General features: G+C 39.6%; 1 protein-coding gene across 4 annotated transcripts in view; it reads left to right on the top strand.

Moving 5' to 3' along the window:
• The window catches only part of LOC149802428 (inward rectifier potassium channel 2-like), a 51,597-nt gene extending 37,438 nt beyond the window's left edge, over window positions 1–14,159 (top strand). For all 4 annotated transcript variants that reach the window (XM_089951640.1, XM_089951641.1, XM_089951642.1 and 1 more), the window contains one exon: window positions 10,757–14,159. In XM_089951640.1, coding sequence (XP_089807766.1) covers window positions 10,803–11,966 — 1,164 coding nt within the window. In that variant the 5' untranslated portion in view covers window positions 10,757–10,802 and the 3' untranslated portion in view covers window positions 11,967–14,159. The remainder of the gene's footprint in view (window positions 1–10,756) is intronic.
• The last annotated feature ends 1,318 nt before the right edge of the window (window positions 14,160–15,477 follow it).

The following is a 15,477-nucleotide window of genomic DNA, read 5'->3' on the forward strand; positions in this document are numbered from 1 at the left end:
AAAAACTGTGATCGTGTGATACTTCTGTAACTGTTCCTGTTGCGGCCGTGTCAACAAGAAGTCTTCGTTGCCGTGGTCGTCAACGACTATTTCGACATCCGAATACTGTTCCGGGAAATCAAATGCGGTTTTTACTGCCGCGTTGAGAATTTGTTTGTCATGTATGCGAACTCGGACATGGATATACTCGCGCATTATACACAACTGCAATTTTTTTAAATGAGAAGTCTTAAGACGAAAATCCATTAGGATTTCACCAGCAGGTTTATACTCACAGTCTCGCCACGCAGGTCCAACAAATTTCCTCGTTGGTCAGCAAGTTTAAAATTTATCGTTGACAACCACGGATTATTACACCGCAGATAGACCACATTGATTGGTTCTTGCACAATCAGAAAACCAGGGGGGTCTTTTGGTGTGAACGTATACAGGATAAACCCCTGCGTCGCCGTAGTATTATCTGATGCGCTGTAGCTACCGTCAATGACGTCACATACAAGATTGACCGCGACCACATCTGTGATATTTACGATCCCGGGTGAGATGTGTCTGCCATCGGATGCTGTACTGTTGTCGTGTCTTAAAATAACAGGTAGTGGTTTTATTTTCGCATACGCGGCAGAAATATCTTTGAAAGATTCCGCGATAAGATCAGAGACTGATTTTCTCAGTGTGTGTACGTTATATCCAGGAAGTTTAAAATCTGAAATATCCTTCACGGGAATACCAAATAGGGTTGCAAAATTCGATCTTTTTCGGTTTCCATAATCGCCCTTGAGATCCAGTAGATGTTGAATTACTTTTTGATTCATAAATTCCATCGTAGATACGAGTTTGTTTAGTTTTTCTATGGTGGTGATAATGTTCGTGCGAGAATGCAAAGCATTCCGAGAACTGCTTGCAGAAACGCTAGCGTTTCCAGTTCCAGGTTTTGTTATATCAGAGATATAATCTTGGAAATGTCCCCGCAACAGGTCTAGCTGTTGTTTATGTGCTTGTTTGATCGGATTAAAAAAATGAGCTTCTATATCTTCTGGCCGGTAATCCCGGCCTCCATACCCCTCAAAAAAAGCTGCCCCTATTATATCCAAGGGAACTTGATCTGATGTTGAAAACCGGGCTTGGCCTGATCGTAATTGATCTGAAAATAATAAATACTCGCCGCGCACGAGGTCGTGTAGTTCTTCCTTCGTGGTCTCGAAATCCGACTTCGATGGTGGCGGTGGACCCGGTCCGACCTCGGGTCGTTCTTGTGGCCATCCTAATACTGTTCGAAGAGAGCTGCTATAAATATCCACGGCGTATCCCGGTGTTGAGATTTCAATGACCGCAGACAGCGTTGGTTCGTGCGCGGTCACAGATATTTTGGCTTCCTTGCCGGTGATTCGTTTTATTTGGCGTTGTATCTCATTGTTGATTTCTTCGATCTGATAACTCCCAGTGGGTAGCGCAATTGTATCCCAGTCGAATTCGTCAGAGTCGACTTTGCTTTTCCACGAGAACACAAACGAATTATTCGGCTGTTGACCAGAAAATGATTCCGACCTAATATTGGGCCAGCTGTGATACACACTGAGCTTCGCCAACGCGATTTCATTTACGGTAATAGGAGTTCGAAAATTAATACTGAATTCTGGTTTCGTCGACGACACTGAAATCATTGTTGTTTTTACCGGGGTTGTGTTTGTGGCTATTTGTTGAAGCAATTCCTGTGGCGTTGCCATCGTTATTATTTACTGAACTTTTCAAATAGTCATTGTACGCGTGTGACATCGCCGTAAATTCAGAATCTGATATCGTTCCGTCGTCGAGACTTGATGATATCAGCGATGACAGTTTCTGATATGCGGTCACGGCGGTAGTTAATTTGGTTGTGTAATCGTGCAGTTTTGTATTCGCGCATGATGATATTTTTTTTGCTATTATTCCAAAGACGCCGGCGGTGGTTGTTGTCACAGAAACACAAATTGTTGCAGCGACTACTGCAGTCACGGGAGTTATCGCTGATAGTATTAATCCCGCGGATGCAACAGCGGTAGATACCGAATAAACCATAACATCCAATACTACAACGCGGCGTTTATACTTCCTTACTTTACGATTAAGCTCGTCGATGACGGTTTTTAATTCTGATTGCCACTCATAGACCTGATTGTATCTATATTCATTCCCGCGCGGAGTTGAAACGCTTTGCGTTTGCGTTGACATTATTTAAATCGCATGCGATTCAATTATGCAGTGACCAATTGAGGCGTTGCAGCGACAAATTCCAAACACCACCAGTAAGATGTTGCTGTTAAAGTATCGTCGGCGGCTTCAAGCATAAATGTTTCTTCGGCGTTGCTGTTTAGTATTACAGTGCAAACCCCGGAATACTTATCGGTGGAATGTCTCCAAGGATATGTTGTGAAGATTTCAAATTTAGCGGCTGAAAACACAGACAGCCTGTAAACACCGGTGGCTGTTGCTGTATATTTGATAGTGCTATTTTGTCGTGACCATGTTGCGAATCCCGATGATACCGTGAATACGATGTTGGTGATATGCCCGGGAGTAACTCCAGTGGGAACTTTAAACAAACTGGTTTTGTTAACGATCTCAGGAATACCCGATACTATATTCTGCTGTGTTTGTTTGATCGTGTTAATGTTATTTTCTATTATCTGAACTTGATCTGAAAAACTTTTTTCCGTTCTGACTACACCTAACCGGGTATTAATCTTATTGATATCGTTGGCGTTATTAGTAAGATTTGGTATGATTTCAGAAAGTTTCGTGTCGACGACTGGAGGATCCCCAAAGAACTTATCCACGGCCTCATCAGTTTTTGAGAAGTTTCTTCGAAGTCTTGTAAACGCGCCCACGTGAACATCATACTCTGCACGCAGCGTATTTAGTTTACCGTTGACGATGTCCACGTATTGTTTGTTTGACGCATCCTGGTCGGATTCGGGATTTGCTAACGCGGTTATTTTGTTGCCGCTCATGTCAAGTCCGCCGGTCATTACGTCGCCGGATTTTGTTACTCTGTCGCTGACTAGGTCAACAACGAGTTTGTACTGCGCGTCGACGTATTGTTTGTTTGCTGCATCGTCGTTCGAGGCTGGATCTCTGAGTACGGTTATTTTGTTTCCATTCATGCTGAGTTCGCCTGTCATCGTGTCACCGGCTTTTTTCACACATTTATCAACACCTTTATCAATACTGTCTTTGATGCTTGCGATTGATATATTCGAGTCCTTGATCCGGCCGCCATCACTAAATGCGGCGAAGTTATCCTTGGTAGCTCCAAGAACTCTGCGAATTATATCATTCCACCTAATGTTGCTCGTTCTTAGTTTTCCCTGCTTGTCCTGAAAAATAGCAACTTCATCTGGGTCAACTCCAGCTATATTCAAAAGATTATCGACTTCATCTCGGGTCGCATATTTTGAGAGATCAACATCCGTGCCAGGTTTGACTTTTCTTGTGAAAGGTCTTCCGTAAATATCCACCATTATTCTTATTGCTGTTTTTCAAATGCTAGCATGAAAATGCCTAGCATTTCTCGATGCGGTATATCCATACACAACTTTATGAGGAGGAGTTGCTGGATTTCTTGAGATTGCATCAAGAACATTTAAAACCTCGTTTCCACAAATGGGCGGATCAACTAATGTTTGTGTTGGTAGCGTCGACTGCCACACTGGAATTAAAAATCCTTTGGATTTCTTAGAAAATCTGCTGTTGAGAGTGCGAGGCACTCCGCGGACATACCTGAGAAACTCAGTTGGCGGTGCTAAACCGTACGAATCGAAATAGATAATTCCACGTGGATCGATCGCGTAAGCAACCCAGTGAGTTCCCGGACCATCTTTGTTGTCGAGATTGATAATGCCAGTTTCTGGATTATTCGGCCGCGTCGGTAATTGATCTCGCATAAATACTCCTCTGAAATGTTTTATACGCAATTTTTTAACAGCATCGAGTAAATCAAAATTGCTCAACGGCGTTAGAATTTTTTTGGATACCATGATGGTGGAGTTCCTGGTAGTCTTAGCCCTGATCCGCGAGTGGATCTCCCCTTTTTTTTCTTATACCCGTGTCCGGTTGCTTTCTTTAGTGCCATTCCAGCTGCGGTTCCAACTGCACCAAGTGCTGCTGCCTTTGCTACGGCTGGTGCTGCCGCGGCAATCAACGCCGGTATTGCTGCGAGAAGAGGAAATATTCCACCGGTTTTGGTCATGTCCTTGATAGCTGCAGCAGAGAAATTAAGTCGGACACCGGTTTTTGCTGTTAGTGCCTTATTAAAATGTTTAATCTGAGTATTAGTCAACGACAGCTTGTTTGGACCACCAACAAGTTGATCTCGTTTTAGTGTTATTGATGTCCCGCATGTGCTTGCGTTCTTCGATTGCAATTTCTTCGTTTGACCGGAAGTCAAGGTGACATTAACATGACTGTATGACATTATATTTCAGAAACTAATCTAATTGTTACATATTTTCTACTGGAGCGTCAATAACTCTCATTCGTCCGCCAACACCTTCAAGCAGCATTGCTTTATCGGAGAGTATGACAGCAATCGCTCTATAACCACCAGCGGGAACACCTACACGAGCTCGGAAATGTAGGTCGACAACAGATTGTTTAACCAGATCAAGATGTTCCAGCGAAAAGTAATAAATCGGATATAAACTCATAAAGTCTCGCTGTGATATTTGCAGGCCAGTGTCTACATTAAGGTCGCGCCCCATAAATGACATCAGACGATGATACGCGCGTGCGACACGATGATGTTCGAAATCTATTAATATATCCTCAGATGGCTCCTGATGCCCATTTATTCTCAACGAAACTTCAGAAACTCCAAGTGTATCAAATACCATTGGAGTTCTTGTCTGGTCACTTATTCTAGCACGGTATTGAAATGCAATGAAAATATGTCGTGGTGCTGATACTCCTTGTTGCGATGATATATGCCATGTAAACAACCCGCCGTGATCACCCTGAATAACGTCTGTGGTTGTTGTTTTCCAGGATAGCAGTGATTTACCACCCGTGTCCATAAAAGACAACAGTCGTTGTTCTTCGGTGATTGACGGAGACAACACTGGCATCCACAACCACAGTTTAGTTAGTATTACCTGACCAGCGGCAACAGCAGCATCTCGCCAGATAGCGTCATTATCATCAGGTTTTCGCACAAGTATAACTGTGTGTTTGGCACCGAATATAACCTTTTGAATATCTCTGCAGAATCCAAAGATGTGAGACAATGGAATCACACCTGAGAACTCTTCATCTCCACTTAACATCGATCTACGTGTTGCAAAACCCAAATTAAAATTTTCGTTCATCGATGCAACTGCGTCACCGGCACCATTCATTGTTACATTCCTGTTCTCGGGGCTGTCGGTTACATCCTTTGCAAACATCATTGATGGTCCGGCTGATCTGGTGTAATCATCCGAGTATCTCGCCAACCCGAGAATTGTTGTGGCAACATCGACGTTATCATGAATTGTTTCAATTTCTTTTCCATCTATCATATAAATAGCGGATTTAAATAACGCCATGATGCCGTTGTTAACAAATCCAACTCGGTCGCCGATTCCGTAGTTAGTGTTATCATTCTTTAAAAGCCTACCTTCAACTTCGATGAAGGCCTCAGCGGGCAAGAAGTATCTACTTGTATCCTGGACCTGTAGTTCAATTCTTCCCCGTTGGTTAGGATTACGTGCTTCATAAGAATAATATTGAAAATCACGTACAGAATCATCTTTAAGTACTGGTTTAGACATATCAAATGCATCATTGGATTTTCGCACAAACATTATTATTATTCGTGATGATCTAATTAAAATGTTATCGTCACCGGAAACCACTACCAGCTATCAAATTAGCAGTTACACTATCTTGCAACGCTTTGGAGGTAATTCCCGCTGTTGCGATCTCAGCTAATTTCTGATTTACGGCCTTATTTACTACGCTACTAACATTTGCCGGCATAACTTCAGTGGATGGTAGTTTTACTGGCGCGGGCCTCTTAATTGGGGTTTTTTTTTGTATCAGCTGTGCTAGTCGATCCTTAATTGATTGAAATGCTTTTCCGGCAAGACTACCAACAGTGCCAATGGCTTTATCCTTGACAACATCAGCGGCTTTCATCGCGAATTGTTTTACTAACGGTCCAGCTTTCGGAGCGATTCTTGTGACTAAATCCCTAACAACATCACCGACTCCATCTCCGTAAACAACCTCGTATACTGGTAATCGTGAGTTTACTACTCTGACACTTCTTGGTCTGCGAAAAGAATCGTGTAGTATCATTTTATTTAATTATTGTTTCTCTAACTAAATTTACTAGTCGCTGTGGTAACCGTCTGCGAGTTCATCAATGAGTCCCCGGTAAACGCCGATATCCATGATGCCACGCTGAAATAGTCTCTGACAGATATTTGCGGCTTCATTTATAATTTCCGGAGAGTTGTTTCCGGCACGTCTTCCTCCGATGAGAACTTCTAGTCTGGACACATCGTTGACGACGCTATCAGGACAAATGTGGTTGTTATATCCGCGACCGGTGTATCCTTTTCCCAGTTTCCCTATTTCCTTTTGTACCCTTTCAATATCAGAAATTACATCATTTTTCTGATCTATTTTATGTGATAAAACCATTTTACCAGAAGCAGTTTTTATTTTTTTTTGTTCTCTTATTTCCTTGTTTAATTCGTTTAATATAATATTTAAATTGGCTAGTTCCCCCTCTAATTTTTTTCTTTTTTCTGATATATCGGGAGGGGTGGGCGACGAAACAGGAGTGGTATCATCATCATCGGGAGCCCCCATTTGTTCACGCGATAAAAATTCAGGCACTGGATCAGGCGGTATCATTACGGGGTCTATTTTTAGAGCTGGTGGTTTCTTCCCCTGTAGTTTCGACTGTTTTTTCATTTCCTTTTCCTGTATTTTTTTCTTCTTTTCTTCCTCCCTTTCCTGCCTTTTCATTTCCATTTCCTGTATTTTTGCCTGCCTTTCCCTTTCCTTTGCCCTCATTTGTTGGTCTCTTAGTTCCTTACTAACCCCAATTACGCCAGTTTTTATGAAATTATAGGTATCATCAATTTTAGATATTCGAGAAATACCTCGGTTTATTTTGTAAACATAATCCCTCCAATCATTCAGGGTCATACCTGAAGCAGCTTCTGGTTTTAGAAAATCTTGCCGGTTAGGATAATTTAAGACAATCCAAGCAGAAAACTCCCTAAGCTCATCCACGTTAGTAAGCGGAATATTTTTTATCTCAGTAATACCATCTTCGGTAAATTTATTAATAAATGTTTCCTTAGCAACTGTCACTACTCCGGCGGCACCTGGATCAACTACAGCACCTTCATCTGCCTGTTGCTGTTTAAGTTCTTCTATTGCTTGAAGTAACCCTCGTTTTGTTTTGGTAGGGTCAGCAGGATCAGGTTTTCCTACAATTGCAGTTTTAACTTCACCAGTAGCTGCTGTAATAGGCTTAAATAATTCCTCCGCAGATGTTGCAAACTCAACTTGCGCTTCTTGTCTTGCTTTTAATTTTTCTCTGACGGAATCACGGACAGGAATAAATTTTTTAATCGCGGCTAGTCGTTGTCGTGCCAATCTAGTTGTGAATGCTTCTCCAATATTTGCCATTATTTATTTGTCCACGATTTAATTTCCCCGCATGGATTTGTAACAATAAATTTACACGACCCGCGGACACGATACCGTATCGGACTTGATACACTGTATGGTTAACGTGAGAAACTCGAAGAGAGCAGCCCCGGGCGGGCGACAACAAGTTGAGGGGGGGGGTCGCGTTTTTTTGTCTCGGTGCTGTTGTAGGATTAGCTTTTTTTAAGGCTTATTTTATCATTTGGTGGTCTCTAGACCTTTGTAGGATTCGCCCTCCCTGCTGCTTGTAGGAATAGTGTTCAAATCTGAACAACTTAATTGTTTTTGGATGCGGTGGCTTGCCGTCGGATCCAAACCGAAGCACATACATATCTGCTCGATCCGCCAAGGCGTAGATCGGATTAACAAATCGGAACCTTACTTAATGAAGATGGACGCACCTCAGAGCAAAATGTTTCTTCCCAATTGTCGCCGCTTATGCCATGCAGTGTAAAACACGAATGCACTTTAACGCACTATTCAAAGTTGCTTGGAAAAGTAAAGGTATAAAGATGCAAACAAAATTCTTTAAATAAATACAGGAGCAAACCCAGAACAAATGATTTTTGGAAACTTTTAAAATAGGCAACATCAACACGCATTCTTTAAAGTACCCATTTTGGTCCTTACACTAAGCGTTTTGGATGTGTGACTTGAATGAGCAGGCCAGAACTATACAACGTAATTAATTCTAACTGATAGAAGTACCTACAATACGTTGTCGTGATTACAAAGGTAACAGCTTTAAACATCTGCCAGTGCGAAAATAAATGCTCAGCAAATAATACGCATGCTTGAACACTTCCATTTATATAAAATCGAGCCAAATGTAGCTGGTTATTTTTCGGTCTTTCGTAATTATGTATAACGTCATTTTCCATACGGTATTGGCAATATCGTGCCAAGAAAATAGGTTAAAGGTGCCTTTCCAAAGGACACACAGTGGCAGGCGACCCAGTATGGAAAGAGCGGATATCCAACCCACGATCCTTGGATTACGAGTGCCATACACTTCCATAGAAACTTCCTCGCTCTTTTCTGTCCGATTTTGCACCGAAACTTAAAGTTAGTTTGCAAACGCTGTACATTGAACACAAATTTGCAGCTACGTTCATTCGAAGGCAGCAAGAAACATTGCGTGACTCCTCATTTTGTGTCTCCGTGACCGTGCGCTTGAGTTTGTGTTTATCTATGCTATATTTTTTTCTTTGATTTATGCAACATAATAATCTTATAATAGGTAAAGTTTGATATTTACACCAGATTATGTGGGATTTTAAAAATGTGATGATTAAATCATTCAATATCGTTTTCAGTGTGATGAATTAAAGATTTATCGCCGTAATTTCATACGTATATGATACGTTAGGAAATACTTAACTAAGGCCGTTGTGTATTAATAGACTTAATACACATAATTAAACGCGGGGAATTCTCTGTTTCTAAAATGCACCAATCGCAGGGATTTTTAAAAAATAATTTCCTAAAGTCCTCCACTCTTTTTTCAAATGGAGAGAAGTAATTTCTTTTTCCCTTTCTAAAAGACAAATAGGTCTAAAACAGACCCTGTTTTTAAAAAAAAAAGAGATTTGAAGTGGATTGTGTGCTCATGTATAACTGGACAACACAAATCTGATTTGCATGCTCCTACTAAATCTATAACTGACAACACAAATCTGATCTACATGTTTCTAAATCTATAACTGACAACACACATCTGATTTGCATGTTACTAAATCTATAACTGACAACACACATCTGATTTGCATGTTACTAAATCTATAACTGACAACACACATCTGATTTGCATGTTACTAAATCTATAATGACAACACAAATCTGATTTGCATGTTACTAAATCTATAACTGACAACACACATCTGATTTGCATGTTACTAAATCTATAATGACAACACACATCTGATTTGCATGTTACTAAATCTATAATGACAACACAAATCTGATTTGCATGTTACTAAATCTATAACTGACAACACAAATCTGATTTGCATGTTACTAAATCTATAACTGACAACACAAATCTGATTTACATGTTCCTAAATCTATAACTGACAACACACATCTGATCTACATGTTCCTAAATCTATAACTGACAACACACATCTGATTTGCATGTTACTAAATCTATAACTGACAACACAAATCTGATTTGCATGTTACTAAATCTATAACTGGACAACACAAATTTGATTTGCATGCTCCTACTAAATCTATAACTGACAACACAAATCTGATTTGCATGTTACTAAATCTATAACTGACAACACACATCTGATTTGCATGTTACTAAATCTATAACTGACAACACAAATCTGATTTGCATGTTACTAAATCTATAACTGACAACACAAATCTGATTTGCATGTTGCTAAATCTATAACTGACAACACAAATCTGATTTGCATGTTCCTAAATCTATAACTGGACAACACAAATCTGATTTGCATGTTACTAAATCTATAACTGACAACACAAATCTGATTTGCATGTTACTAAATCTATAACTGACAACACAAATCTGATTTGCATGTTATTAAATCTATAACTGACAACACACATCTGATTTGCATGTTACTAAATCTATAACTGACAACACAAATCTGATTTGCATGTTACTAAATCTATAACTGACAACACAAATCTGATTTGCATGTTGCTAAATCTATAACTGACAACACAAATCTGATTTGCATGTTCCTAAATCTATAACTGGACAACACAAATCTGATTTACATGTTACTAAATCTATAACTGACAACACAAATCTGATTTACATGTTTCTAAATCTATAACTGACAACACAAATCTGATTTGCATGTTCCTAAAGCAACTTTAAGTTAATTTGTATTCCTGCTTCTTACACGATTGTAACACTATTCCGGAAATTTTAAGAAGTTGAATAGTTTCTTTCATACCATACTGATATGTTTAAATACTTTGTGACATAGTGACCATTTATACCATACTGATATGTTTTAATACTTTGTGACATAGTGATCATTTATGCCATACTAATATGTTTTAATATTTTGTAACATATTGACCATTTCAGAAGTAATCTCACCATAAGCAGTATATTCTAAGAGCGAATATGAACGATGGTCTGCTGGGAAAAGACTTCAAAGTCTGATCAGTTTGACTTGAGGCTTGTGAGTCAAGATGGAGCCACTAATATTGTTACAAAAGGCATCAGTGGTCGACAGCGTCAATACATGTATGATTTCTTCACAACAATGGTGGACATGAAATGGCGCTGGAATCTTCTCATATTCGTTGCCACTTTTGTTTTTTGCTGGATTATTTTTGCCGCGTACTACTATTTTCTGTGCAAACTCCATGGAGATTTCGAGAACTTTGACAACAAGGGCTGGATACCATGTGTTGGCAATGTCAAATCGTTTGTGTCTGTGTACCTCTTCTCCATCGAAACGCAGACGACAATTGGTTACGGCTTCCGATATGTAACAGAGGAATGTCCTGCCATCTACTTCGGTGTGCTTCTTCAGTCCATCATCGGAGCTGCTCTCCAAGCTGCCCTTGCTGGACTTGTACTGGCTAAACTGAAAAGTGCGAAGAAACGCTCAGGAACAATAATGTTCAGTCGTGTAGCATGTATCATGGAGATTGACTGGAAGTTGCGTCTGGTGATCCGTATCAGCGATATCAGAAAATCTCACATCATCAGAGCCCATGCAAGAGGAGTACTCGTAAAAAAAGTTTCCTCCAAGACTGGAACGCATATTCCGGTTCAGCAATACCCTGTTGAATTTAAGGCAGAAGATGGTGGCAGCAATATTTTCCTGGCTTGGCCGTCAAATATTGTTCATGTCATTGACCAGAACTCTCCTTTCTGGGATATATCCAAAGAAGATTTACGACATGAAAACTTCGAACTGATGGTTATTTTTGGAGGAGTCGTATCAGCGACCAGCAGAGTGATACAACTGAAAACATCTTATCTTCCTCATGACATCATCTGGGGTCATCGATTTGTAACACTGGATCAGAAAATTGACCGACTTGATAGACACGTCGTAGATTTTGAGCATTTTGACCAAACATACTTTGCTCCTACCCCGTACTGCAGTGCGCGAGAGCTTGATCAGATGTTGAGAGAAGGAACGCTGTCTTTAGACAAACTTCTAAAAAGTTCTAACGGCTCCAAAAAGAATGCATTACCTCACAAACGGTACAGTGTGACGGATACATTTCTTGGTGCTGACAATTTTGATGACTATTTCGATGATTATTCAGATGACTAGTATTACTGAGATCATGGACTGGGTAATAAGCTAGACTGTGTGATCCCAAGAAAGTTTCCTTTCCTCCCAAACAATGAAAGTTTACTCCCAATGAACAGTTTAGGCTTCACAGTTTCTACAACAATATACCCGAGTCGATTTGTTCTTTGAATCTCTTTGATATATTTTTTTTATATATAAATTTGTTACAAGAAGATTCTAAAGATTAGGTCCAGTCAAAGTATGAAGTCCATTAATGTACGTATTTAGACTGGTTTTGCTGCTTGTTGGCACGGCAACTCTTTTAAGGTTTTATCGTGCCGAGCCAAGTAGGGTAAACTATATTGCCAATGGACAGTATCTTTGTGCCAGGATAGGATTGTATGTAGCGTTGTCTCTTCTCCACATATTTTGAAAACAGTGATAAATAAACTATGAAGGACTGTTTGAGTATGGTTTAGTGTCCTTAAGGATGGGGATAGGGAAAGTGAGTCGAAGATGTGGAGGAATAAATGAGACAGGTGTAGGTACTTGTTGCTCTCGGTGTATATTTACTACGTATTGAAATACTGGGTACAACATTTTAGAAATCATTGGAATATCATTCTCAAGTTAAAGCTAAACATTATAAAACAAACTTTTAATTTATACACCGTTCTGCTAGCAGGTTGCTTAGAATATTGCGTTTTCCTACCGCGTCTTTGTCATGTATAACATATATTTTCATTTTGAGTCATAAACATGCTTAAAACTACTGTGAGTCAACCATACACTTGAGACGATGGTTGTAAATCTCAGATATTTTCTTTGGATATGTAGCGTATCAAGGTATATTCTTCTCTTTTATAGTTGTACTGCATCAAATGACTCTCTAGCAAAGAGTACTGCAAATCAAAGTCTTGTAAATACTTCATTTTCTTAAATATACATACGTACGTGAGTGGGTTTATAGGTACGTATGTGAGTGGGTGTATATGTACGTACACACGTGCATGTGAGCGTACGTACACAAATTGTAACCTGTCAAAGCGGATGCAACCATATTACAGATATACACGCAAGAAGGACAACACTGAAAAATTTTCCTTTTTTTTTTTTTTTTTTTTTTTGTTCACTTGAATACATTGACACATGAGGTTCCGTTATTGTTGTTTTTTAAAGGCAATTTTGCCCACTGTAGACTGCATGATTTCCAGGATTAGGGACCTATAAGTGCCTACTCCAAGGAAACATAGAAGAAACCGACTTCCGCTTGCTGAGCTGGGTATAAAAAAAAAAAAAAAAAAAACTTGACCTTTTCTGTTAATCTATTTTTCGACCCCCTTCCAACATGGCTACCGCGATTTTCGGTTCAGTGGTTAGTGTACCAGACACGAAATACCAAGATCGCGGGTTTTAACCATGCCTAGGAGATCTCGAGTCGGTTGCTGTGCTATGTCTCTGCATTTTGCTCCCATTGTCCTGGCATTATCTAGCTTTTCCTGTGTTGATTTGTCGTTAAACACGAAAACAAACAACGCCATTTAAGGTTTTATAGCACAGATATACGTGCAACATGCAGAAAGGCATGCCCCTTCTCAGGTTGAGAGAGGCCATGGCTACTTCGAGAATTTGAGGACCTTAGTTAAATACGTGTACTTGCACCAAGTAAAAGTAAATTTAATTTATGTAATTTTCGTTATATTTGAACTGTTATATTTCTGTACTCCGCTTTTTAAAAAAAGATTTAAACGGCGTGAATTTCATAAGAATTATCTACTCCCTCGTGTTATGAACCTGCGCGACTGTGTCATGTGACGGTAACCTGTGCGCCTAATTTTGTCTATTTCGGAACACAGTGAGGTAACATTATAAAGTGTAGCTGTTTACTTTTAGATATCATAGGTAGTTACATTATTTACATGTATCTAATATATGGTTGATTTGGTTTTTTTACGTTGATTGTAGTTTCTTTTCCAGCAGATAGTCATTAACACAGGACAAAAAATATTGTTCATATCTGCATACAATAAGATAATTAAGGTATACGTGTTCCAGTACTGTGAATTTCAGGAATTGAAAAGCGTTCATACATTTAACAGATATAATAGCTAGTATTATTTTGTTTGTTCTGAAATGTTCAAAACTGTGAGGCGCTAATAAAATAACGGATATATTATTTGAAGTTAATTTAATTTTATTTACGTATTTTAAATAAAGAAATACAAGTGTTTGTATCTTGTATTTGTTTGTGATGGAAAAGTTATACATGATACAAGGACCTACTATTTCATGTGGAAACAGCAGTCTTAAGCGTGAAAACAAAACACAAAAATAACCCCACTAAACCACTTCACTTTCTACTATCAACCGGACCGCTACGGCGCCCTAAGCGGTTAAAGCGTCCGCCTCGGATGCGGGAAGTCGCGGGTTTGAACCCTGACCGAAGCATACCAGAGCTTTATGAAAATGACACTAGCAACTGCCTCGCTTGGCGCCTAGCATTAAGAGGTCGGTTTTAAGAGTGGTCGGCCTGTTATCAGGATAATGTGACTGGGTGGGACATGCTCGACTATAAGCTGCCACACTGCAGAAATCGAAGCGATATGACTGACTCAAATTGCTAAAGCTACGTTAAAAATCCAAATCACACACACACACACACACACACACACACATTCTGCTCTCAACTTCCACATAATAAAAACCGAACACCGCTACCGTATCCGCCAACCCCAAAAAACTAGCCATTTTCCTTATTGAATAACACCCACCCGACCAAAAAGTTCATTTTCGTCACTACATTAAACTACTGCAAACAAAAACAACAGCAAAACAAATCTAGTCCACTTTCCTTATCACTACATACCAAATTGACTAACCCACGTTTTTCAGTACGCTTTACCACCGCACAACACTCCCACTTTTCTTACTACTCCATGAGGAAAATAAACTCCTCTCTACCCAAAACTATTGCATAAAAACTCATAAATAAAAATACTAGCCCATTTTCCTCATTGCTCCTTGCTACTGCGTAACAAAAACCCATCAAACCTGGCCCATTTTCTTTACAATATAATACTTAACACCCCCACCCCCGAAAAACGCTAGCCCACTTACCTCACTACTTCTTACTACTACATCACAAAGCTCCCAAAATCACTAATCCGCGGTACTACTCCTTGTTAATACATAACACCCCACTCCACCCCACCCCCGAAAAATAACATTAACCCTGTCTCCTAACTATACTCTTTATTATTAAATAATTAAAAAGCACCCAAACACTAAACAACATTCCTCGCTGCTGCAAAACAAAAGCATTGAAGAAAAAGAAGAAGAAAAAAAAGAAAAAAAACAATAGCCCGCGTTCGTTACTACACCTTCCTACATTTTAACACCAACCCACCCCAATAAAGAAAATACCATCTAAAACATATGCCCACAGTCCTCACTACTCCACACTACTGCATAACAGGAAAATAAAAGAAGTATGTCCTAATAACTGACCCAGATGAAGGGCGTCATGACGTTGCACACAATAACTTTTGAT

This window comes from Sinohyriopsis cumingii, chromosome 3, assembly GCF_028554795.1.
Source record: "Sinohyriopsis cumingii isolate HCF-2022 chromosome 3, ASM2855479v2, whole genome shotgun sequence".
Classification (NCBI taxonomy): domain Eukaryota; kingdom Metazoa; phylum Mollusca; class Bivalvia; order Unionida; family Unionidae; genus Sinohyriopsis; species Sinohyriopsis cumingii.